General features: G+C 42.3%; 1 protein-coding gene across 1 annotated transcript in view; it reads right to left on the minus strand.

The window, feature by feature from the left end:
• Nucleotides 1–1,546: 1,546 nt before the first annotated feature.
• SLC9A3 (solute carrier family 9 member A3) overlaps nt 1,547–22,929 on the minus strand; it is a 69,647-nt gene continuing 48,264 nt past the window's right edge. The window contains exons 8-18 of the mRNA XM_064161171.1: nt 21,892–22,112; nt 19,581–19,783; nt 18,292–18,381; nt 17,430–17,500; nt 15,092–15,221; nt 11,568–11,683; nt 10,829–10,958; nt 9,977–10,153; nt 9,345–9,420; nt 5,300–5,413; nt 1,547–2,074 (exon numbers count right to left, since the gene is read on the minus strand). Of these exons, the coding sequence (XP_064017241.1) occupies nt 1,824–2,074; nt 5,300–5,413; nt 9,345–9,420; nt 9,977–10,153; nt 10,829–10,958; nt 11,568–11,683; nt 15,092–15,221; nt 17,430–17,500; nt 18,292–18,381; nt 19,581–19,783; nt 21,892–22,112 (1,579 nt within the window). The 3' untranslated portion in view covers nt 1,547–1,823. The remainder of the gene's footprint in view (nt 2,075–5,299; nt 5,414–9,344; nt 9,421–9,976; nt 10,154–10,828; nt 10,959–11,567; nt 11,684–15,091; nt 15,222–17,429; nt 17,501–18,291; nt 18,382–19,580; nt 19,784–21,891; nt 22,113–22,929) is intronic.

Genomic DNA, 22,929 nt, shown 5'->3' on the forward strand with positions numbered 1-22,929 from the left:
GGCAAGGTTAAGAGATGTTTGATGTGGTTAAAGGATCAAGGAGAAGTTCTCCTCTTGGAATGCTGCTCATTGTCCAAGTCTTTAATCAGTATACTGGAATTTAATTTCCAGTTCTTCAATTACTGCATGTTCATTTTAGAACATCATTTAAACCTAAGCAAAGATGGAGGTGTCCCTGCCTATGGCAGGGGTTGGAAATAGATGATTTTTGAAGTCCCTTCCAACCTAAACCATTCTATGATTCTATGGATTCTGAGGGAACTGAGTAATATACCCAACCAGAGACCTACAGACCACTCCATTGAAGAAAGTGATGTGCATACTGAAATTACATTTGGACTAGCACCATCCTCTGCAGGGACAAAAGCCAGAAGAGAGCTAAAGTGGAATTTCCTTTTCTCTTTCTTCTCAAATCAAAGCTACCAGCATTCACTCTGAATTCTTTGTCCAAAATACTTCTGTGAACTAACTACAGAAGTCCTTTCAAACTTTGAAGGTAATTTTGAATGTCTTCATTAGGTGATGCAGAGAGGACACTGGGTCAAACATTTGTGATCATGGATTCCACAAAAGAGAATTCACAATGAAACTGACTATCGCTTTTTATTGCATAATCCTCACAGTGCCCTATGGTCTATTTGATTATGATGTGTGAACTGTGACCTGACCCACCTCATTTACAGCACTGACTGTTGATTAGAGAAGTGAAGGCTGATTTTTATGTTGTGGAAAAATTCCACAAAGAGAGAATTAAAGGGCCAACCAAGACATTCATTTAAGCCCAGAGTTAATTTAGTTGTAAGCCTCTGACACATTAGAAGCAACAAGTTATTTACTGCATCAGAGAGTTAAGCATTTTTCTGGTTTCAAAATAATGGATTAAAGTAAATGCAGAGTTTAGGATAAAGCAGTAACCAAAGCCTGAATTCTGCTTGTCCACAGCCTGGCTTTTGTGAAATTATTTCTGTTTGTGCAAGGGAACTCTGATACATCCTCAAAAACATGCTTTGCTTTTAAATGCTTTCTCGTGTTAGTTAATGGCAACCTCAGCAATGTCATCGAATGCTTCTGTTGTAGCAGGGGGCCCATTTTCCTCCTCTGGTTAAATAACCTAGACAAATGCTCAGAGCTCTTGAACTTTCTTAGCAATAGAGCAAAAAACCATATTTTTACTGTGCTAAGAATGAAGGACAGCCCAGCTCACTGCTGGTGCAGGCCTGCTGCTCCTATTGTCCACTAGAATACAACAGAGTCCAACGGGTTAAATGGCTCATCTGACCTTCTATGGGCAAACTATATCCTTTGGTACCAGCAACTGGGTTGCCCTTCTGGAGCTTCAGACTGCTTTCCTTACATCTGCAGACAGTAGTGACAATGTTACTGGAAAACCCCAATCTCTCTTTAAGGGAGTTGAATCAGGATTACCCATTTCCTATTGAGGACTTCAGGCACAAATTTTGTCATCTACAACTAACAAAAAAACAACCCTGGAGCCTCTTGAAAATGGATGCATAATATCCCAGTATTTGGGATACTATTTTCTTGTTATTTAAAATACTCAAGCCAAAACAAAGAGCAGGACTCCAAACAGGCAGGCAGCACTTCTGCAGAAGGAAAGTACAAAGATATTTTGTTATTCAAGCTGAAGGAAAACTGAAGAGGTTTAGTTATATGGAAACTGAAGATGTTTAGTCATATGGAGAAATCAGGAAGGAAAGAGATGCTCTGGAAGAAGAAAAATCAGGAAAGTAAGTTTGCTCGCCAGTGGTTAGCGTTGATAGGAAGGCTGAATAAAAACAAAGGTGATAACATCTTTTAAAATGTTACATATGTGTTGATTCTGGCAGAAAAGCTCTGGGTCGGTCCTCTGGGCCATCTGCTAGCAGGAAGGAGTCTACTGATTTATTGCTGAGCCGGAATGGAGCGAGTCGTCTGAAGTTGGTTGGAGAATATGGGATCTGCACTCGGGCCCTTTGTGATGGCACCACAGTATCTTCACTGGATAACCATGGTGAGAACTTCATGTAGATGCTTTGGTCATCATCATCAGCTGAAAATACTGGGTTATCAATTCCTAAAAAAAGTTCATGAGTGACACATCCAATCAACCAAAATAATGTCTTGGAAAGACAAGAAGATGCTTTGTCAGTGGACGAGAGCTATAATGGGGGAAAGCAGGCCAGTATAGCCAGCATAAGGTGCTACTAGACCATTTTACACATATGGGTTGATCTTTCTACCTTGGGAAATGCTAGTCACTTTGGATGTCTATTAAAGAGAAGAATTGGTTATTATAGCTGATAGATACACAATTGTGTTAGGCTTATCTGCAGGTGAAAAATGAACAAATATTAAGTAAAAAAAAGCACAACATAAAATAGACACCAAAACCTCAAACCCAAGCCATAAAAAGTAAGCAAAATTTTGGAAAAACATGCAAAAGCATAAACTGCATAACTCCATAAAGGAATGAGTTGTTTGTTAGGGAGCTAAGGCAGCCCACATAACAGCCAAAAGTAAGTTACAGGAGCCTTTAGAAATAGATACCAAAATTGTAGTGTTTGAACAGAAAAACAGATTAAAAATCAGTCTAGGTCTGCATCTTGCTACCCACTTATTTGATTGATTTCTGGATGTCTTTATACTCAAACTGTACTCAAATACTTTATATCCTCAAACATAGAATTTATCATGGAGAGGTGAAATGGTTTTATCATGCTCCGTCAGAAGAGTAGACATGAGACCTTTTCTTCACTGCATGCATACTCAAATACTTTATACTTTATATCTTCAAACGTTGAATTTATCATGGAGAGGTGAAATGGTTTTACCATGGTCTGCCAGAAGAGCACAAATCCTATGAGAAGAGGTTGAGGGAGCTGGGGGTGTGCAGCCTGCAGAAGAGGAGGCTCAGGGGTGATCTTATTACTGTCTACAACTATCTGAAAGGGCATTGTAGCCGGGGGGGGGGGGGGGGGGGGGGGTGGCCTCTTCTCCCAGGTAACCAGCAATAGAACAAGGGGACAGAGTCTCAAGTTGTGCCAGGGTAGGTATAGGCTGGATATTAGGAATAAGTTCTTCACAGAGAGAGTGATTTGCCATTAGAATGAGCTGCCCAGGGAGGTGGTGGAGGCACCGTCCCTGGGGGTCTTCAAGAAAAGCCTGGATGAGGCACTTAGTGCCATGGTCTGGTTGATTGGTTAGGGCTGGGTGCTAGGTTGGACTGGCTGATCTTGGAGGTCTCTTCCAACCTGGTTGATTCTATGATTCTATGATTCTACACACAAGACTTCTTCTTGCCTGCATGTGTACTCAAATTATACTCAAATACTTTATATCCTCAAACATAGGAGAGGTGAAATGGTTTTATCTTGGTGTGCCAGAAGAATACACACAAGACTTCTTCCTCACTGCATGCATACTCAAATTATACTCAAATGCTTTATACTTTATCTCCTCAAACATGGAATTTATCACAGAGAGGTGAAATGGTTTTATTGTGGTCTTGCAGAAGAGTATACGCGAGGCTTCTTCTTCACTGCATGCAGCATTACATGTCAGCATACAGTGGGGTGCTGAAAATTCAAACCCAAAAGTGCTAAAAAGATACACTACATTTTCAGAGAATCACAGAATTGCTTTGATAGGAAAAGACCTCTGAGGCCCAGCCAGCAACCTAAGACACTCATGCCCAATAAATCATGTCCCAAAGTGATAAGTCTAGGTGTTTTTTGAATACCTCCAAAGACGGTGGCTCGCTGCCTCCCTGGGCAGCCTGTTCCTATGACTTCCACTAAATTTTCCCTAATATCCAATCTAAAACTTCCCTGGTACCACTTCAGGCCTTTTCCTATTGTCCCATCACTAGGGAGAAGAGACCAATCCCCAACTCACTACAACCTCCTTTCAAGCAGTTGCAAATAGTAATGAGATCTCCTCTCAGTCTCCTCCAGATTAAACAACCTCAGGTCCCTCAGCTTCTCCTCATAAGACTTCTCCTCGTATCACATAATTTCTGTTATATATGGTAACACATTGTCAACCTCTCTTTTTTTGGAGGCTCCCAGGAGTTGATACTATGTCTGATAAATATTCCAGGAATGCTGTAAATCTGCACTTTTCAGTGACTCCTATGAGACTATAAGGATCTGAAACAATTATGAATTTGAAAGAATAAATCCTGCTCTAAGACTCTAAAACCAATGTTTTCCACTCCAAGAAATAATTAGTGGCTTTAGATCAAGTTTAGATAGTCACAATCACAACTTCTATCAGCAACAAATGGTCTCCACACCTCTGGGTATCCAAAATTCAATTAATTACCATTAATATGTGCAAGGTTCTGCACTTTGGCCACAACAACCCCAAGCAGTGCTACAGGCTGGGGACAGAGTGGCTGAGAGCAGCCAAGAGGAGAGGGACCTGGGGGTGCTGGTGGATAGTAGGCTGAAGATGAGCCAGCAGTGTGCCCAGGTGGTCAAGAGAGCCAATGGCATCCTGGCCTGCATCAGGAACAGTGTGGCCAGTAGGACAAGGGAGGTTATTCTGCCCCAGTACTCAGCACTGGTCAGGCCACACCTTGAGTGCTGTGTCCAGTTCTGGGCTCCTCAATTCAAGAGAGATGTTGAGGTGCTGGAAGGTGCCCAGAGAAGGGCAACAAAGCTGATAAGGGGCCTGGAACACAAACCCTATGAGGAGAGGCTGAGGGAGCTGGGGGTGTGCAGCCTGCAGAAGAGGAGGCTCAGGGCAGACCTCATTGCTGTCTACAACTACCTGAAGGGAGGCTGTAGCCAGGTGGGGGTTGGTCTCTTCTGCCAGGCAACCAGCAACAGAACAAGGGGACACAGTCTCAAGTTGTGTCAGGGGAGGTCTAGGCTGGATGTTAGGAGGAAGTTGTTGGCAGAGAGAGTGATTGGCATTGGAATGGGCTGCCCAGGGAGGTGGTGGAGTCACCATCCCTGGAGGTGTTGAAGCAAAGCCTGGCTGAGGCACTTAGTGCCATGGTCTGGTTGACTGGCCAGGGCTGGGTGCTAGGTTGGACTGGATGATCTTGGAGGTCTCTTCCAACCTGCTTGATTCTCTGAATATTGAGCAGATCAAAACAAAACACAAAATCCAGGCTAAACCAGTAGCATTTCTAGCGGTTTGGGTTTCTTTTGGTGTTTTGTTCCTAGTTTGGTGGTGGTTTTTTTTTTTTTTTTTGGTTCATTTGGTTTCTTTTGTGACATTTGAGAGGAAAAAAAAAAAAACCCACAAACTAAAAGCAGCAAACAACACTGTAGGTAATTAATATTTTTACCAGTAGGAGTATCTGTGAAATTCTGCTGCGTAACATTAGCCAGGAAATCAACTCCTTTGCCAAGATGTAAAGTTTCGTAATCATTGTTTTCTTCTGATTCAGAAAACTCCAAATCTGGAAGAGAAAAAACCAGAAGGGGCTAATTTGACCACAGATTCATAGCAGTTTTGATAGAAAATGCTATTCCATCCCATTTTGATGCTGACACAGTTATCAGAGATACATCTTTAAAAACACTCTAGACAAGAGCAAAATGGAATCAGCAGTTGTAGCACTGGAATGCAAATGTGAATGCATGCAGTTTGCAGCTTAGTCTCCAATCACATCAAGAAACTCAGCACAAGCTTCCAGCTTGCATAATTATCTGGGACTATGGTGGACAGGAAATTTGTAGTCTGGCTAAGCTTTTTTCTAAGAGAATTATTTGCTCTCCTGGGGCTGAAGCAAATCAGGCCATGACGTGGCATCGCTGCTACTGCTGTGCTTTGTGTCTCAAGAGCTCACACGTTGATCAATGTCATGCCACTACAATGGCCAGCCACTGCATTTCCAACCTTTGACAGAGACCAGCAGTGGTATCCTGACTGATTGCAAATATTGTGAGATAGTTGCTACTTCTGCTGCAGTATAATCAGTTTTACAACAGCTGTTAAATCAATTATTAAGCCTATCTTGCAATTAAGCTTTCATTTTTAGGTAGAGGATGGTATCTATACTGCTCTCCTTCGTAAGACAGCATGGAATGACAGCACTGAATGACTGACTCTGCTCTAAAAAGGGTCATAGAGTGGTTTAGGTTGGAAGGGACCTCTCAAAGATCAGCCAGCTCCAAACCCTTGCCATAGGCAGGGACACCTTCCACTAGAACAGGTCGCCCAAGGCCTCATCCAGCCTGGCTTTGAACACCTCCAGGGAGGGAGCAGTCATGACCTCCCTGGGCAACCTGTGCCAGTGTCTCACCACCCTCACTGCAAAGAACCCTTTCCTAACATCTAGTTTCAATCTCCCCTCTGCCAGTTTAAACCCATTACTCTCATCCTGTCATTACAAGACCTTGTCAATAGTCCCTCTCCAGCCTTCCTGTAGGCCCCTTCAGATACTGCAAGGCCACTGCAAGGTCTCCTCGAAGCCTTCTCTTCTCCAGGCTGAAGAGCCACAACTCTCATAGTCTGTCCTCATAGCAGAGGTGCTGCAGCCCTCTGAGCATCTCTGTGGCCTCCGAGACTTGCATCAACAGTTTGATGTCCTCTTGTGTTGAGGGCTCCAGAACTGCACACAGTACTCCAGGTGGGGTCTGAGGAGAGCAGAGCCAAGGGGCAGAATCCCCTCCCTTGCCCTGCTGCCCACACTGCTCTTGCTGCAGCCCAGCACAGGGTTGCTGTCTGGGCTGCAATATGCACACTGCTGGCTCATGTTGAGCTTTTCATCAACCCAGGCTCCCAGGTCCTTCTCCTCAGGGCTGCTCCCCAGCCATTTGCCACCCAGCCTGTATCTGTTCCTCATGGGTTAGAAGGCCAAAGGTCGGCAGGTTGACCTCTTGAGGTGAGTATAACAAACACAACACAAAAAATTCTGAGCTGATTGCAAGATGGCAACAAACATTGAGTACATGGGCTCAGGGCTGCTCCCCAGGTGCTTGTCCCTTGGTTCCAAGAGGATCCAGAGACACTTCCCGTAGTACTGGCACCACTCAAGGTGGGCAAGGTGATGTTAAGATCTGAGATGCAGGTGTAGCTGCGGGGGACGTTTGACCTTAGCCTCCAGCAAAGTACAGGAGCCCACCAGATGCAGTCTCACACCTCCCCAGAGCAGTGCTGGAGCACATCAGCCAGACTCTGGTCATCGCAGCGCTGTGCTGAGCCCAGGCCAGACCCACAGCTCTGTGGTGGTCCCTACCTGCAGTCAGGAGTCTTACTGTGCCCTTGGCAAGGCCTGCAGAGCAGTGCACAGCCCTGCTAGCCCAGCCAGGGCACTGCTGTGTGTATTCCCCACTGAATGCCAAGCTGGAAAGTTCACCTTTCCAGCATCCTAGCCCAGCAAGGCCTGGTTTGGACTTGACTGCAGGACAGGAAATGGCTGTCAGCTCCCAAGCAATGCTCTTGGGCTTTGCAGCAGCATTTTTGCCAGTAACAGTCCAGAAGTCAGCAAAGGAACTGCCTCAGCACTTCACAGTTCAGCTTGCCAGGTAAGGTCCAGACCTTCAACAGCAGGAATTTTGCTGCAGTGCCTTTGGGAAGTATCTTCCTGGACTAGAACATTACACTTAGCCAGCCAGCCTGCATGCTCTGGAAACCTAGTCAAAGAACATACCTACAGAAAAACACTTTTACATGGAGTTACTGAGAAAAAATGATTCCTTCTGAACATCCATTCTTTTTAACATTGAAAGAACAGAGAAAAGAAGGTAGATAAGATGTAGTTCAGTGGCTTTTAAACGTCAGTTCAGTTTTTAAGTGACATATGCTTTTTAATTACACAACAAATATACTAACATCCATCAAGGAATCACAGAATCATTTACGCTGGGAAAGACCTTTAAGATCATCAAGTTTAACCATTAACCTAATACTAGCAAGTGTGGTGCTAAGCCATGTCCCTCAGCACCGTACCTCAGCATCTCTGAAATACTTGCAGGGATGGGGATTCATTCATTTCCCTAGGGAGCCTGTTCCAGTGTCTGAGAATGCTTTCAGTGAAGAATTTCTTCTTAATGTCCAATCTAAACCTCCCCTGGTGCAATGTCAGGCCACTTCATCTCTTCCTATTGCTTGTTACTTGGGAGAAGAGACCAAGACCCACTTCACTACAACCTATTTTCAGGGAGCTGTAGAGAACAAGAGCATTTCCAGTCAGCCTTCTCTTCCCCAGACTAAATAATATCAGTTCCCTCACCTGCTCCTCATAAGGCTTGTTCTTTAGATCTTCAGCAGCTCTGCTGCCCAAAACAGAATACAGTATTCAAGGTGCAGCCTTGAATGAGTGCTGTGTCCAGTTCTGGGCCCCTCAATTCAAGAGAGATGTTGAGGTGCTGGAAGGTGTCCAGAGAAGGGCAACAAAGCTGGGGAGAGGCCTGGGGCACAAACCCTATGGGGAGAGGCTGAGGGAGCTGGGGATGTGCAGCCTGGAGAAGAGGAGGCTCAGGGCAGACCTCATTGCTGTCTACAACTACCTGAAGGGAGGCTGTAGCCAGGTGGGGTTGGTCTCTTCTCCCGGGCAACCAGCAACAGAACAAGGGGACACAGTCTCAAGTTGTGCTGGGGGAGGTCTAGGCTGGGTGTTAGGAGGAAGTTGTTGGCAGAGAGAGTGATTGGCATTGGAATGGGCTGCCCAGGGAGGTGGTGGAGTCACCATGCCTGGAGGTGTTCAAGCAAAGCCTGGATGAGGCACTTAGTGCCATGGTCTGGTTGAGTGGCTAGGGCTGGGTGCTAGGTTGGCCTGGCTGATCTTGGAGGTTTCTTCCAACCTGGTTGATTCTATGATATCAGAATGTCATCTCAACTACTGAATTTCTATGGAGTGCTGTCCTGGGCCTGCTGTAATGAAAAACAAAAACGCTAGCAACAGCTGCTCTGACCAACTTATCCAAAAGATGTAAGCTCACCTGCATTGTAGCCATTGTATTGTTTTGTTTTCTGAACTTAAATGTAAGATTTTAAAAACGTGAGTAAAGAGTCCAATTTAAAATTTGGTTATCATCCAGCTGCCTGGAAAAAAAACATCCTATCTAAGCCATGAAGACAGTACTTACAGCTCTGGAGCAGACTGCCTCCTCTGAGTTGTGAATTATGACTACAAAACCCTTTTTAATAGAAGTTTTACTGTTGCACATTACACTTATTTTTTCACTGACAATGGCAGCTGGTAAAATCTGGAGGTGTTTAAGGCCAGGCTGGATGAGACTATGGCCAGCCTGATCTAGGGTAGGGTGTCCCTGCCCATGGCAGGGGGGTTGGAACTAGCTGCTCTTTGTGGTCCCTTCCAACCCTGACTGGTTCTATGATTCTATAAAATGCAGTAACTGAAACTGGTCTAAGAATCTTTTTACCTTTGTCTTTCAAAGGAAAATCTTGTACTGGATTTTCTGAAGGTATTTTTCCATTTGGTATTGCACTGCTACTTCGCTGAAAGAAAGCAAACAAAGTTATTGAAGTCATCATCAGAGAGCAATGGCAAAAACCTCCTTGGAAATAACTATAAGCCCAAAAGTCTGTTGCAACTTCTTTTCTTGAGACTTATCTCATTAGCATCCCTCCCTGTGTTTTTGCTCCCTACAGGAAAAGAAAGGAATTTTGTCTCTTTGTTTGCTGCACACTCTTTTTTAGGTGTATGCAAGTCTTGTGCAATGTTCTATGTGATAGTGGGACCCTGCTACACCTACCCTCAATCTCTCTCCATCGTGTTGTAGCGTTGCTTAAGGTCTGTTGTTTTTCACCTGAGCAAAAATCCTTCACCCAGAAGAAAGGTCCCAAAGCATAGAGAAAAGCAGTATGTGAGAAGATGACCCTTGAATTATCTCATAGTTTAATCTCTTCTTGTTTTCACCCTTTCAGTTCCTGAAGTTCTACAGGACAGAGGTAAATGCATGACATAGGACTCTTCAGAGTCCTCCCTGCCCTCCCCAGCCCCATAGTTTGGGTAACAGGTTGCTACATCGGGGTCCTTGTGAAAGTGTTTTACCCTTTTTTGGCCCCGGTCTCGCTTGTGGATTTTATTGAGCTTCTTGGGATGGTTTATTCCTAGTTTGGTACTCTTGAAAGATTCTAAGCGCTTCCTCATTGTCCTATGGAAAATTTCTTTGTCTTGTTTCTCATCTTCACTATGCATGATCTCATGTCGACTGTACAGGTGTTTGTGCTGTGGCCAGGAAGGGAAGACAATATTCATTTATTTAGAAATACATCTTGAAGCCCTGAAGCAATGTATCCAACCAGTGCCAGACAAATGGAAACAACTCCATAAAAAAGAATGAACCAAAGACTCAAAGGCTACTCTGAAGGCATTTGTGAAACACCTATTTTCACAGTATCACAGTATCACAGTATCACCAAGGTTGGAAGAGACCTCACAGATCATCAAGTCCAACCCTTTACCACAGAGCTCAAGGCTAGACCATGGCACCAAGTGCCACATCCAACCTTGCATTCATGAAACACCTATTTTTCTTTCTCTTTCTTCACTATGAAACAGGTATGAGCCCAGGAATATTAAATATGTAAGAGTGACTATCATTTAAAGTAAGCCTCTCCCTATAAGTGATTGAATCACTTCAGTTTATACCCTTCATTTAATCCTGCTTCAGAACCTATAGTGGAGCCAGTTCTGCATTCCACAGTGAAATCAAAGGCACTAATGCTGTTAAAGAAGCATGTTCATAAATGAGAAAGAATTCAGACAAAGAGCCCATCTTCCTCAAGGGCACAGATTTTGCAGATGGGTTATTTTCTTTTGAGTTTTGCTCCCAAGTTTTGGTTCCTAATGTCTCTTAGGTTTAGACTGGAAATGAGTCCAATGCTAGCCTTCTGCTCTCACCTCCTGCCTGGGTTTATACAGGTACTGCTGTAGGGTGTGGTGAGCTACTGTGTCTTCTGTATCCCGAATACTTTTCCTCCTCTGCTCTAAAGCTTGCATGTCAAGGCAAACTGGTCCAGCTTTTTCTCTCCTGAAGAAGAAAACATCACATATATAAAGAAGAATTAATTCTTGAACATGAAGAAAAAGCAAGAAAATGGAAACAAGAGGAAGAAATTAAGATGAAATTTTAAAAGCCAAAAAAAAACCCGAAAAAACCCAAACCCAAAAAGGAAAGGTCAAACCCAGCTAAATTAAAAGATGAAAATACATTTTTTTTTAACCTTTTTTTTTGGTATTTATTGTCTTTCAGGTGGGTCTAGCATTAATTTCTCAGTTTATATGACACACATTCTGTTCAGCGAAAGAATTGTAAGAGAATTAAGGAAGAAGCAATTCTTTTTCCTTGCCTCTCTCCTGACTTTTTCTGGAGCAAAAAATTGAATCCAGCCCTCTCTAGAGCAGATGGTGAACAAAAGGCACATGAAACAACTTTGATGTGGATATTTGCTTCATCTTACCAGCCCTGACAGCAAATACCTGCTTGTGTGTAAAACGCAACAGCGCAACTCTCTGTACAGTCCCTGCAATTTGAATGTTTTAAAACCAAGAGCAGCTTCAGTTCCCTAAAATATAAAAAAAAGGGGGAAAAAAAAGCCATAATCTGCCCCTCCTCCCTAAATCAGTCCACATTACTTACAGTAAATAAGAGACAGAACTCTCCACAGTACTTGGGCGTGGGGTGCTGAAATCCACGTTTACCATGTTGTCTGTACTTGGGGAACGTATAAATGCCAAGGAACCTCTACGCTCTCCCTACAAGAGAACAAGACACATTATAGCTGTAAACACTGAGGATAAAATCTATCTCAGAAGATCATTTGTGAGGCTGCTGTAGCCAAGCAGCACAAGAAGCAAGGGACAAGTTGTATTTAGTGAAGGAATACAAACTACTTCTTTGGTTCTCTGGTTTCTTTACACTCAGTGGCATTATCCCAATGAATGAAGTTAGGAGAAATGCCATTTCAGTTGTCTAAATTCATTTGCAGGGGATGAGCAACTTCTTAGGCATCAATCTGTTTGCAAATCATACTTTTGCACTTTGGCAGCCTCTTTTCTCCTCGCAGACCCTGGCAAGGATGAACATGTCACTTTGTACTGCATTATGAACTAAATACATAGCAATACCTGTGCAAATTCAATACAGTTTGACACGTAGAGACCTGCTATGTGCTTGCTGAGTTTTCCCAGCAATTCATCACTATTACACTAGTTTTAGAAATGAAAACAAATCTCAATCTTTTTACTACCTTATTTCTGCATGACATAACCTCTTTCAATTAGTCTCACAGACATATACCAATAGCTGACCTTTAACATTTGCTGCTTCTGGGCTGGTAGAGACTTCAGAAAGCTCAGTCTTGAATCCTTGGAAATACTACTGTAAGTGCAGTGATGTGCTGAGTCACAAAAATCCATACAGGTATCCCTATCTATTCTGTCACTTTGTACCACGTTGCAAACTACATACATAGGGATACCTGCTGGAAAAAACCTCAGATTTATGTCTTCACAGGTTTCCTTATTGCTTGCACATTATCTTGTTTAGGTGAAAAGTAGTTGTTGGATAACACAGTGGTTACATAGCCTGAATCTATTCATGATTTTGAGTCACAGCAGAGAGAAAGCACATAGCATGTCTCTAGGCTTCAAATGGTATTGAAGTTTAATTGAAAACCAAAGAAAATACATCTCCCTTGGAGAACACTGAAAGATGCCCAGTCCCCAACACAGTCCCCTACAACATCCTTCTTTTTAAGTTGAAGAGATATAGATTTGATGAGTAGACTGTTCGGTGGGTAAGGAATTAGCTGGGATGGTTGCATACAAAGAGCAGTGTTCAGCGTCCAGATAGAGACAGGTGATGAGTGGTGTCGCTCAGGGGGTCTGTACTGGCAAAATGCTGTTTAACATCTAAAAAATTAGTAATCTAATTTAATTTGACATTATTAAAGATAGTATTGGGTAAAGATTCTGAGGCTAACTCTACAGAGCTTTCCATCTGTTAAAGAGAAAAAATACAATACTGAATCCAGTCAACAGATTCAGCAGCAAATCTGTACATGGGTCCCACGCTCATCAGCATCAAAGTCATTACATAACTTTCTTCCTCTGAGATGTGACCCAGAAAACAACATGACAAAGAAAATCAGTTCTGAACTCAGAGGGTCTAAAAACTGAATCTCAAAAAAAAGCAAAGGGAAGTATTTACTTGTCTTGAGAATCATCTATTTATCCCTTTGCTCCATTATTTGCTTAATTTTGGAGCCACTGATATAATTCCTGCATTTCATCTTATTTTCTGAATTTCACCTTTGAAATTCCATGTTTCACTGGAGCATTGCTGCCTGTCTGTAGCTCGTTTTCAAGTGAAAGAGATTAGAAGTAGTACTATCAGGCTTAGCAACTGTATTTGCTTTAAAGACACTAATTGGTACATGATCCAGCTGTGAAAGCGAGTTCACTTGGAGATTACAGGCATATATAGATTATCACATCAAAGATCACTCCATTAACAGACTCCAATAAACAATATTCTTCATACTGCACATTTGTAGTGATTTGAATTAAAGTGACCAGTTTCAGGCTGAGAAAGAATAGAAATTCTTAACACCATGTGATAAGACTACTCCAGTTTAGGAATGTTACTAATGCAGAAAAGACAGTAACTTCCTTCTGGTTTGTAGCTATAACAATTTCTCCTGGTGCAAGCCTAAAGTTTCTCTAACTTTACAATTGATTGCATGTGTAATATCATCTAAAATTAATATTTTGATGTCTGTAGTATATTGCTGTTACCCTCATTTTTGAACTGTGGGTGTTATGATTCCATTGATTTGATATTACCCGTCCTAGGCTTTTCTGTGTGGTATGGCAGTCATCTGGCAGAATGAGATTATTCTAACAGTCCACTAATTGGGTCATGTATCCGCATCATTTGGAATTGATGGGTAGGTTGAGTCTCTCTGTGAAGAACTTTTCCAAAGCAGACACATTGCTTCTTCACAAAGAGAGTGATTTGCCATTGGTATGGGCTACCCAGGGAGGCAGTGGAGTCACCATCCCTGGAGGTGTTCAAGCAAAGACTGGATGAGGCACTTGGTGCCATGGTCTAATTGACTGGCTAGGGCTGGGTGCTAGGTTGGACTGGCTGATCTTGGAGGTCTCTTCCAACCTGATTGATTCTATGATTCAGGCTGGATGTGAGGATGAAGTTCATCACCATGAGAGTGGTGAGAGCCTGAAATGGGTTGCTGAGGGAGGTGATTGAGGCCCCATCTCTGGAGGTGTTTAAGGCCAGGATGGATGAGGCTCTGGACAGCCTGATCTAGGGTAGGGTGTCCCTGGACAAGGCATGGAGGTTGGAACTAGATGATCCTTGTGGTCCCTTCCAACCCTGACTGATTCTATGATTCTATGACCTGCTTCAACCCCCCAGGTGGGGGTTGGTCTCTTCTCCCAGACAACCAGCAATAGAACAAGGGGACACAGTCTCAAGTTGTGCCAGGGGCAGTATAGGCTGGGTGTTAGAATGAAGTTCTTCCCAGAGAGAGTAACTGGCATTGGAATGGGCTGCCCAGGGAGGTGGTGGAGTCGCTGTCCCTGGATGTGTTCAAGAAAAGCCTGGCTGAGGCACTTAGTGCCATGGTCTGATTGACTGGCTAGGGCTGGGTGCTAGGTTAGACTGGATGATCTTGGAGGTCTCTTCCAAGCTGGCTGATTCTGTGATCCTATGAAATCAGTTTTGTCATCATCAAACACTGTTCTGCAGGAGCAAGAGTCTGTTGACACGTTTAGAAAAGACAGTAGTTTGCCTAATCCTTTTGGAATTCCAGTATGTATTATTTTTCATGCAATGAATGTGGAAACTAAGCTATTTGCTAAAATCCAACAGAAAAGTACACTGGCACTAAGCACAATGCAGTCAAACCTGGCAATCAGGCATGATACTGAGCACTACAGCCACTCAAACAGGTGACACTGAGAATTAGAGCACATACAAAGAAAAATAAACCAGCAGAAATGAAAACAGTTTCCCTTCAGACTTCTCCTGCAGTACATTAATTTTTGATTGTATTACAAATGAAAAACACAAACCAACCCCCCCAAACAACCAACAAGCCCAAACAATGCTACAACACATCAGCAAGGGGTCACAAGTACCTCAGCCACGTAGCTAATTGCATCCTTCAAGTTGAGTTCGTGGAAAATGTTAAGGATCTGGTCTCTTGATTTTTGAGCAGACCTTCTCATCAGTACTTTACTGAGGAACCTCCTATCAAAATTGGACCACCTGATAATTCAAACAACATGTGTTAGTGGCAGTGAGATTTCTGTTTTCACAGCACTTTTAGTTGAGCAGAGATTTTATTTTTGTGAGCTAAGCACTCCTGAAGAAAACAGTAAATGCAAGAACAAGAGGGGTTTGATGTTGAAGTTTTTCAACTAGGATTTAAAGAAAAGCAAGGGAAGAACCTGCTCCAGAGTTATGCAGCTGTCACAAAGCACTTAATAGGTCCCTCTTACCAAACACTAGTACAAAAACAAGAGTGCTATCATTATAGTATCCCATTTCAGAGTCAAAAGGACATTTTATACTCTGGGAGACTATGCTTCCTTATCTTTCCACTTCTGATTATGCAGTTGTATTTAATACCTTTATTCTATAGGTTTGGTTTTCTTTCCTCCTTTGGACAGTCAGCATAGAAAATCAGTTCACAACATCTCACCCTTCCAGATGCACTTACAGTGGGCCCTAGTCACTCTGCTGATATTATCACAGTATTACAGTATCATTAGGGTTGGAAGAGACCTCACAGATCATCAAGTCCAACCTCTCACCACAGAGCTCAAGGCTAGACCATGGCACCAAGTGCCACGTCCAACCTTGCCTTGAAGTGCCCCAGGGACGGCGACTCCACCACCTCCTCAGGCAGCCCATTCCAGTGTCCAATGACTCTCTCAGTGAAGAGAGAGGGGCATGAGGAATGAGCCTTATGAGGAGAGACTGAGGGAACAGGTTTTGTTTAACCTGGAGGAAAGGAGGCTGAAGGAACACTTTCTTGCTCCCTAGAGCTCCCTGAAGGACGACTGTAGTGAGGTGGGGGTTGGTCTTTTCTCCCTATTAACTCATGACAAGACAAGAGGAAATGACCTGAAGTTGTACCAGGGGAATTTTAGATTTGATACCAAGAACTATTTCTGTACTGAAAGAATGGTTGGGAATTGGAATGGGCTGTAGAGAGCTAGTGGAGTCATCAACCAAAACATCTGACAAGCATGTGGCTAATTCAGGCTGCCACACCTTAGCATGGCAGTGAGGGTACATGGGGCTGTCAGTTCTGGAGGAAACAGCACTTTGATGTACATATAGACTAAAAGAAGCAGTCTTAGGGTGGTGTCATTCTAAATACATTAGTCATCAAATGGCACACTCATCCATGAATCGACATTAAACTACTACTTACTCAGGGAGATTACTTTCTGTCATCTAGAAAGTAAAGCTCTAATATGACACTTAAAAAATATTTAGCTCCATCTTCAAGACAGTATTTCCAAACTGAGGATGCATTCCTCTGTATTACAGCCTGATGCAATTCATTCCAAAAAAGGGAACTGAAAAAATTCATCTGAGAGAAAGAGGATGTTCTATTTGGAATGCCTCATGATAATTCTTCCCTACGTAACCAAAGAGAGAATAGAAAGGAAAGAGATCGTCCCTGTAAGCAGGTGAGCAATTCTGCTTGAGCTCACTTGCAGCCCAGCTCCAGCTGAGGAGTCATATATTTAAATGTTAAAACTAAGCTCAGCTTTCCTGCAAAGGATAGGGGAGTGAAAGCTAACACAACCACATGGCTTTTGGATTGAAAGTGGTATGTGGAGTCGCTGTCCCTGGAGGTGTTCAAGAAAAGCCTGGCTTGGGGCACTTAGTGCCATGGTCTGGTTGACTGGCTAGGGCTGGGTGATAGGTTGGAGTGGATGATCTTGGAGGTCTCTTCCAACCTGCTTGATTCTATGATTCTTCATTACTGGTTTCAAACATATGCTTAAACTATCAAACCTATGTCAAGACACCTTCTGCCATCTCTTTTATATGATTTGAACACATCTGTTGCAGAAATAGAAACAACTAGTGTGGCTGTAGCTAAGGTGTTTTTCTAGTTTGCCCACACACAATAATGCTCATGAAGTTAACCATAACAGAGAAGGACCAACATTAACATTGTGAGTTAAATCTTGTGCAAATGACCAGTTCTCAAATCTTGAGAGATGCTGATACCAGGATGTGAACCTAGGCATTTGCAAAGGCCTAATTGAAACAGTGGAAGAAAACAGTTGTAGGGGACAAAAAGAAACTATTTTCACATTTGCTTTATTTCCAATATTTTCAGTATATGATTTTTAACAACAGTTGACATCCTTGCTGTCCCTAAGCTCACTAGCTTTAAACCATCACAATTTGCAGGTAAGATTTCAACATTCCAAGTTAATCTCTACTTACTTGTCTCTCAGATAGTTATGTCCTATTTGTCCAGAAATGTCTTCTATAGCAGAAAGAATATGATCAAAGGCCTAAGAAAGTGAAACTGGAATTAGTATCTTTACTGAAATAAAAGGCATAATTAGAAAACAGCTCAATTTATGTTGTTAGACCGGGTGACTGTGCAGAAGAATTTCACTGCTGTTAAGCAGATTTCTTCCCCATTTACAGAGCATTAATTACTATGTGCCTTTTTTAAAAGGTCCTGAGGTTTGTAACCACTTCTTTACCAACTCACTGACTAGTCTCAAATTAAAAGGGCCTCAGCAAGACAGCACTTAAGCCACCATTTTAACATTAGGTCTCTGTCAACTGATTTTGCCAACTCCATTTCTGTTGTATGAAGAACATCAGAAGCTACTGGTGTCAGGGACTACATCTGTTGCATAATTTCCCTAGCATTTCTTTTTAGACCATTCAGGAATCCACATGTCCCTCAGAGTAGAAATAGGCACCATTTTTTGATATCTAAGGCAAAATCCCATACTGAGTACAACAGATGAGAGCTGCTAGAAATCCCAAGGTTTACAGCTCTTGATTCAAGTGAAGGCAGAGCTGCAGCTAGAATTTGGGTTTTTTCTCTGTATGCTTGTTAACATTTCACTCTGAACACTGAAGTGATTACTCCAGAAGACACAACAAGCAAAATTTAGAACAAAATGGATGATATTAATTATTTCTGGATATAGCATTAACTGTTGCCTCAAGAGATACCTGATGTGGCAATGGAGAACACTACAAGCACTCTCTTTTTAATCTTTCTGTATTAAGGCAGTCTATAAAAATCCAAAAGATGCCACAATTCTGTTTGAAAATATCTTACTCTGCCATGAAGTTTCTCATTCAGTTTTGGCTCTCTGTGCTCAGTTTTCTTCACTTTCAACCACTGTACCAAAGGTTTGATAGTCAGCCCCTGAGGATTGAAAAGTGATTGTAAATACTTAGCAGTTATCTTAGTCCATGTATCCTTTCATCACTTGCATTCATCTGGTCATTATTAAAAGGCAACAGAATGTATTTCTATTTCATATGGTGGTTCTCATACTTCCTCAGTTATCTCTGTCTTCTTTAGAAGATAAACTAATACTATACCCTTAGCTCTTCTTGTTAAGGTCTCAAAAGTGAGAGACCTTAACAAGTCTCAGTGGAAAAATAGATCTCAGTGAAAAAATAGATCTTCTAGAAGAAGATATATAATAACAGAGGGGTTAAAGTGTTTCCTGTACCACTCAATGTGGTGTTTTCTGTGCATATCAGGAGTTTGTGAGCACAGTTTCAACGTTCTGTAATAAATTAGAGAAAGAACTCCAAAGAGGTAGATACTGACACATCTCCATTTCTATTAATGTTGTGGGTTTGCTTTGGTTTCTTTTTCAGGACTTTGTTTGGATGCCAAACACTTTCTTATCCCACTGCCTACTGCTGTATATTTAAACCAAGGTCTAGGCTCAGGTAGATCAGCTGAACGACTTAATTTGCCCACATGATACTGACACATCTCCATTTATGTTAACTTTGGGGGTTTGCTTTGGTTTCTTTTTCAAAACTTTGAATGCTAAACACTTTCTTATCCCACTGCCCACTGCTGTATATTTAAACCAGGATCTAGGCTCAGGTAGATCAGCTGAACGACTTAATTTGCCCACACGATACTGACACATCTCCATTTATGTTAACTTTGGGGGTTTGCTTTGGTTTCTTTTCCAAAACTTTGAATGCTAAACACTTTCTTATCCCACTGCCCACTGCTGTATATTTAAACCAGGATCTAGGCTCAGGTAGATCAGCTGAACGACTTAATTTGCCCACATGAAGCACTTACCTGTAGTTTTTCATGTGAGATGAAGGATGTTTCATCAGGTATTAACTCGAGCACTATTAATACAAAGCAGTTAAGGCTGAACATCTTTTTTTTTAGCACAAAGGAAATTGTGTTTTGTCCCTTGTGGTGCCACATGAAAACATAAAATAGGCTCTTTGTTACTAAAATTACCAATTCAATTATGCTTTCAGTTCAGCGAAACAATACGCAACCTTCAGGCAAGAAGAAGCATCTGTTACTTTTGGGGACTCCTTCTCCTTGCAAGAAGCATACTTAAGAAATGGAATTACCTGGAAAATAACTGTAAAAAACACAACGATGATAGTTGTGCTGACAAACAGGTTCTTCTCATACACTTTGTCCTTATCCAGAAGTACAACCAGAGCAAAAGCAACCGCTCCACGTAGGCCACCATATGACATCACCACCTGGTCTATTATCTCTAACTGGACCATTCTGTAGTGGTTAAGAATCCAGGTCTGTAAGACTACACCTACAAAAAACAAATGCCAGCATGTCTAGAAATGCCCTTTTGAAATGTCAATACTCCAACTGTGTGTAACAGAAACGATACCACCAGTCTGCTTTCCTGGTGCTCCTTTCCAACCGTAGCGATGCACAGTGATGAGATGTTGTGCTGAGGGATTTGGTTTAGTCAAGGGCTTGTCAGTGTGAAACTAATGATTGGACTCGAGGAGCTTGAAGGGCTTTGCCAAACTAAGAAATTCTGTGATAACAGATTTTCTGCACTAGCTGCTGCCACTGCTCCTCCATTGCCAAAGAGGGCAGGTCCACCTCAAACCTTCCCTTTTACCCGGAGGAATGAGGTCAAGGTTCTGTGAGCCAGCAGCTCATCTGAGATTGCTGTTCTCTGCCATGGGCACTGCGTGTGATATTTTGTTACGTGCTGATGTTTGAAATGCACAATTGAGAAAGAAGTGAATTTCTAGAGCCAGTAGATATTATAAATGCACACAAACATTTAAATGGCTGAATGAAAGGCTGAATGAAGGTCATGAGGGCGGGGATAGGCTCTTTTCAGGGGTGTCCAGTGATAGGACAAGGGATACAATGCAGAACACAGGAGGCTTCACTTGAACTTCCCGCTTTTGAGGGTGTCAGAACACTGGATCAGGCTGCCTAGAGAGGCTTTAGAGTTTCCTTCTCTGGAGGCTTTCAGACCTCTTTTGGACATTGAGTTCCTGTGCAACCTCATCTAGGTGAGCCCACTTTAGCAGTGGAGTCAGACTAGATGATCTCTGGACAACCCTTCCAACCGCACCATTCTGTGATTCACCAACACTGTCTGCCCTGAGATCTAAATCTCTAAACCCTGCATCTCCAGAGCTCCCATCAGAATAAAGGAAACCAGCTTCTCCACTCCTGAAAGTGGCACAGCATGTGTGTGCCAGGACTGTCAACCAGTGACAGAGTGATATTTCTTTTGTGTGAGAACACTGAATTTGTGCTGAAGGACAAGTGTCTTGTGGTGGAGAGGACTTCAGAAAGTAACTCAGGCCACCCTCTGACTCCCCAAAGGGTGTGAGAGCTGCAGTTGTTTAAGGCTTGGTATCAGCAAGTCTCTAGTAATTTCTCAATGACTAAGATCACTTACGTTAATGGATGCATTCATTATTGCTGAGTATTGCTGCCTATTTAATTAGTGATCACATTTATTACAGGACTGTAAATCATTAATTCCAGGAACACAAGAAGTGACAAAGGCAAGATAAAGAGAACTTGTTTAGTGGTGCCTGAGAGGTGGCTAAATGAACAGTGCTTGCAGACTACTTAGAAAGGATGCCATGGGGGTAGGCCATTCGTTCTGCCCAGAAACCTCCAGAGTGAATACAGAGTCTAAGCAAACTGGACTTTTAATTGAATTTAACTCAAGGCCAATAAATGAATAAGCCAATTTCATTTACTCCCATACGTAAATACCAAGTCACTGTGTGTGTTACCCTGCAGAAGTACCTCTTTCTGTGCCTTTTTGTGGGCAATATCAGCTCCTTTGCTCTTTCACAAAACAGTGATTAAATGGTAGAACTACATATTTGTGCAAATTGTCATTGGTATTTTGAAATGTTTGCAGGCTTATACAAGCCCAGCAAATTGACAGCAGGTAATCCCTCGCTGCCACAGTCTTATTTACTCAGATTTTCACAGGTCTTTGCAAACCATTTCTGAAACCAGGAAACCTGCAGTGCAATTGTGCATCGTCTCACATCACCCAGTATCTCCATCCTAAAATCAACCATAAAATCAATGTAAGACAATGTCTTTATTACCAAATTGAAAGAGCTGAGGGAAAGGTGTGACTTACAGAACTCACATCTTTTTTAGGCTACCAATAAAAGAACTGACTGGGAGATTTTGCTGCTAGCATGTGCTGAGTCAATAAAGGTTAGCAACTGGATAATTCATGCAAATCACATCCTCACAGGTCATCAAAAGTGGAATCCTAGCGTATTTTGAGAGTATGGTGAAGCTTATTGTAGAGGTCTACCCCCTCAACACCATATCAGTCTCAAATTCAAATGACAAAAGAATATGCAATTGCATCGACAACCCAGTGAAAGGACAGGAAGATCATTCCCTTACCAATAACTCTATACACTGAGATGAAGACCAGAGTCAGTAGAATAAATGCTGTATTCCAAGTCCAGATGTCTGGATTTACAGCTGAAATTCCCAGAAACATGAAGATAATAGTTTCTGCTCCACTGGCCAGCATTTTCATGGTATACCTGACAGTTGTAGAAGACTGTTCAGAGATGTTAGCCTTTACGTATTTCTGACAGCAGATGCCACAGAAGGTTATCCTAGGGAGGGAAAAAAAGAAAGAAAGAAAAAGAAAGAAAGAAAACCCTATTTTTCAGAAAATATTTATTGTACCATTCAGCATTATTTCCAACTAAATGTCCTGTATTGATAAAGCCTCATAATCAGTCCCTACATTCAGTAGCCATTGTGGTATCTCATCTAGGTAAGAAGCATATTTCAAACACTCATTCTGAAGTGGTCCCAGGAGGTCTGGAGACAGCATTTCATTAAATTGTAGCAGGTCTTTAATCCTCTTCAGACTATCCCACTGCTTTAAACATGCAAATTTAGACCTATTTTTAGACAAGACCTAACCTTCAACAAATGAACTCCTTGCAGTAAGACTGTCAGATCTTGAATACAGTAAGTGCAGCATCTACAAACACGACAAGCAAAACTGAGAAGAAACATGTGGGGAATCAGTGGATACTAGAAGAAGACCAAAGAGGTGTTCAAGCCAAAGAAGGAAAAAATTAGGCAACCCCTAACAGGCCAATCAAGAGAGGGAGAATAGCAAACAATACCCTAGAAAAACTCTTGATTAATTACATACTGTAGGAAAAGATGTCTATGCAAATGCACAACCATTAGTTACTGAAGCATTATTAATCACAAGGAGGAAAGATCCAAGCCTGTGTTTTGCAAAAGGAAGTTCTGGTGTTGCATAGCAGGTACTAGAAAGCCTGAGTTGCTTTTCAAGGCCAAACAACAGCATTTGCAAGCTATAACCTCCTGCAGTGTGAAGGGAGTAACACTCAGTAAAAGCTCTGTGCCATAGTCGGTAGCTGTCCTTTCTTTTCAGTGCTTTCAAAAGAC

This window comes from Pogoniulus pusillus, chromosome 21, assembly GCF_015220805.1.
Source record: "Pogoniulus pusillus isolate bPogPus1 chromosome 21, bPogPus1.pri, whole genome shotgun sequence".
In the NCBI taxonomy this organism is placed as follows: Eukaryota; Metazoa; Chordata; class Aves; order Piciformes; family Lybiidae; genus Pogoniulus; species Pogoniulus pusillus.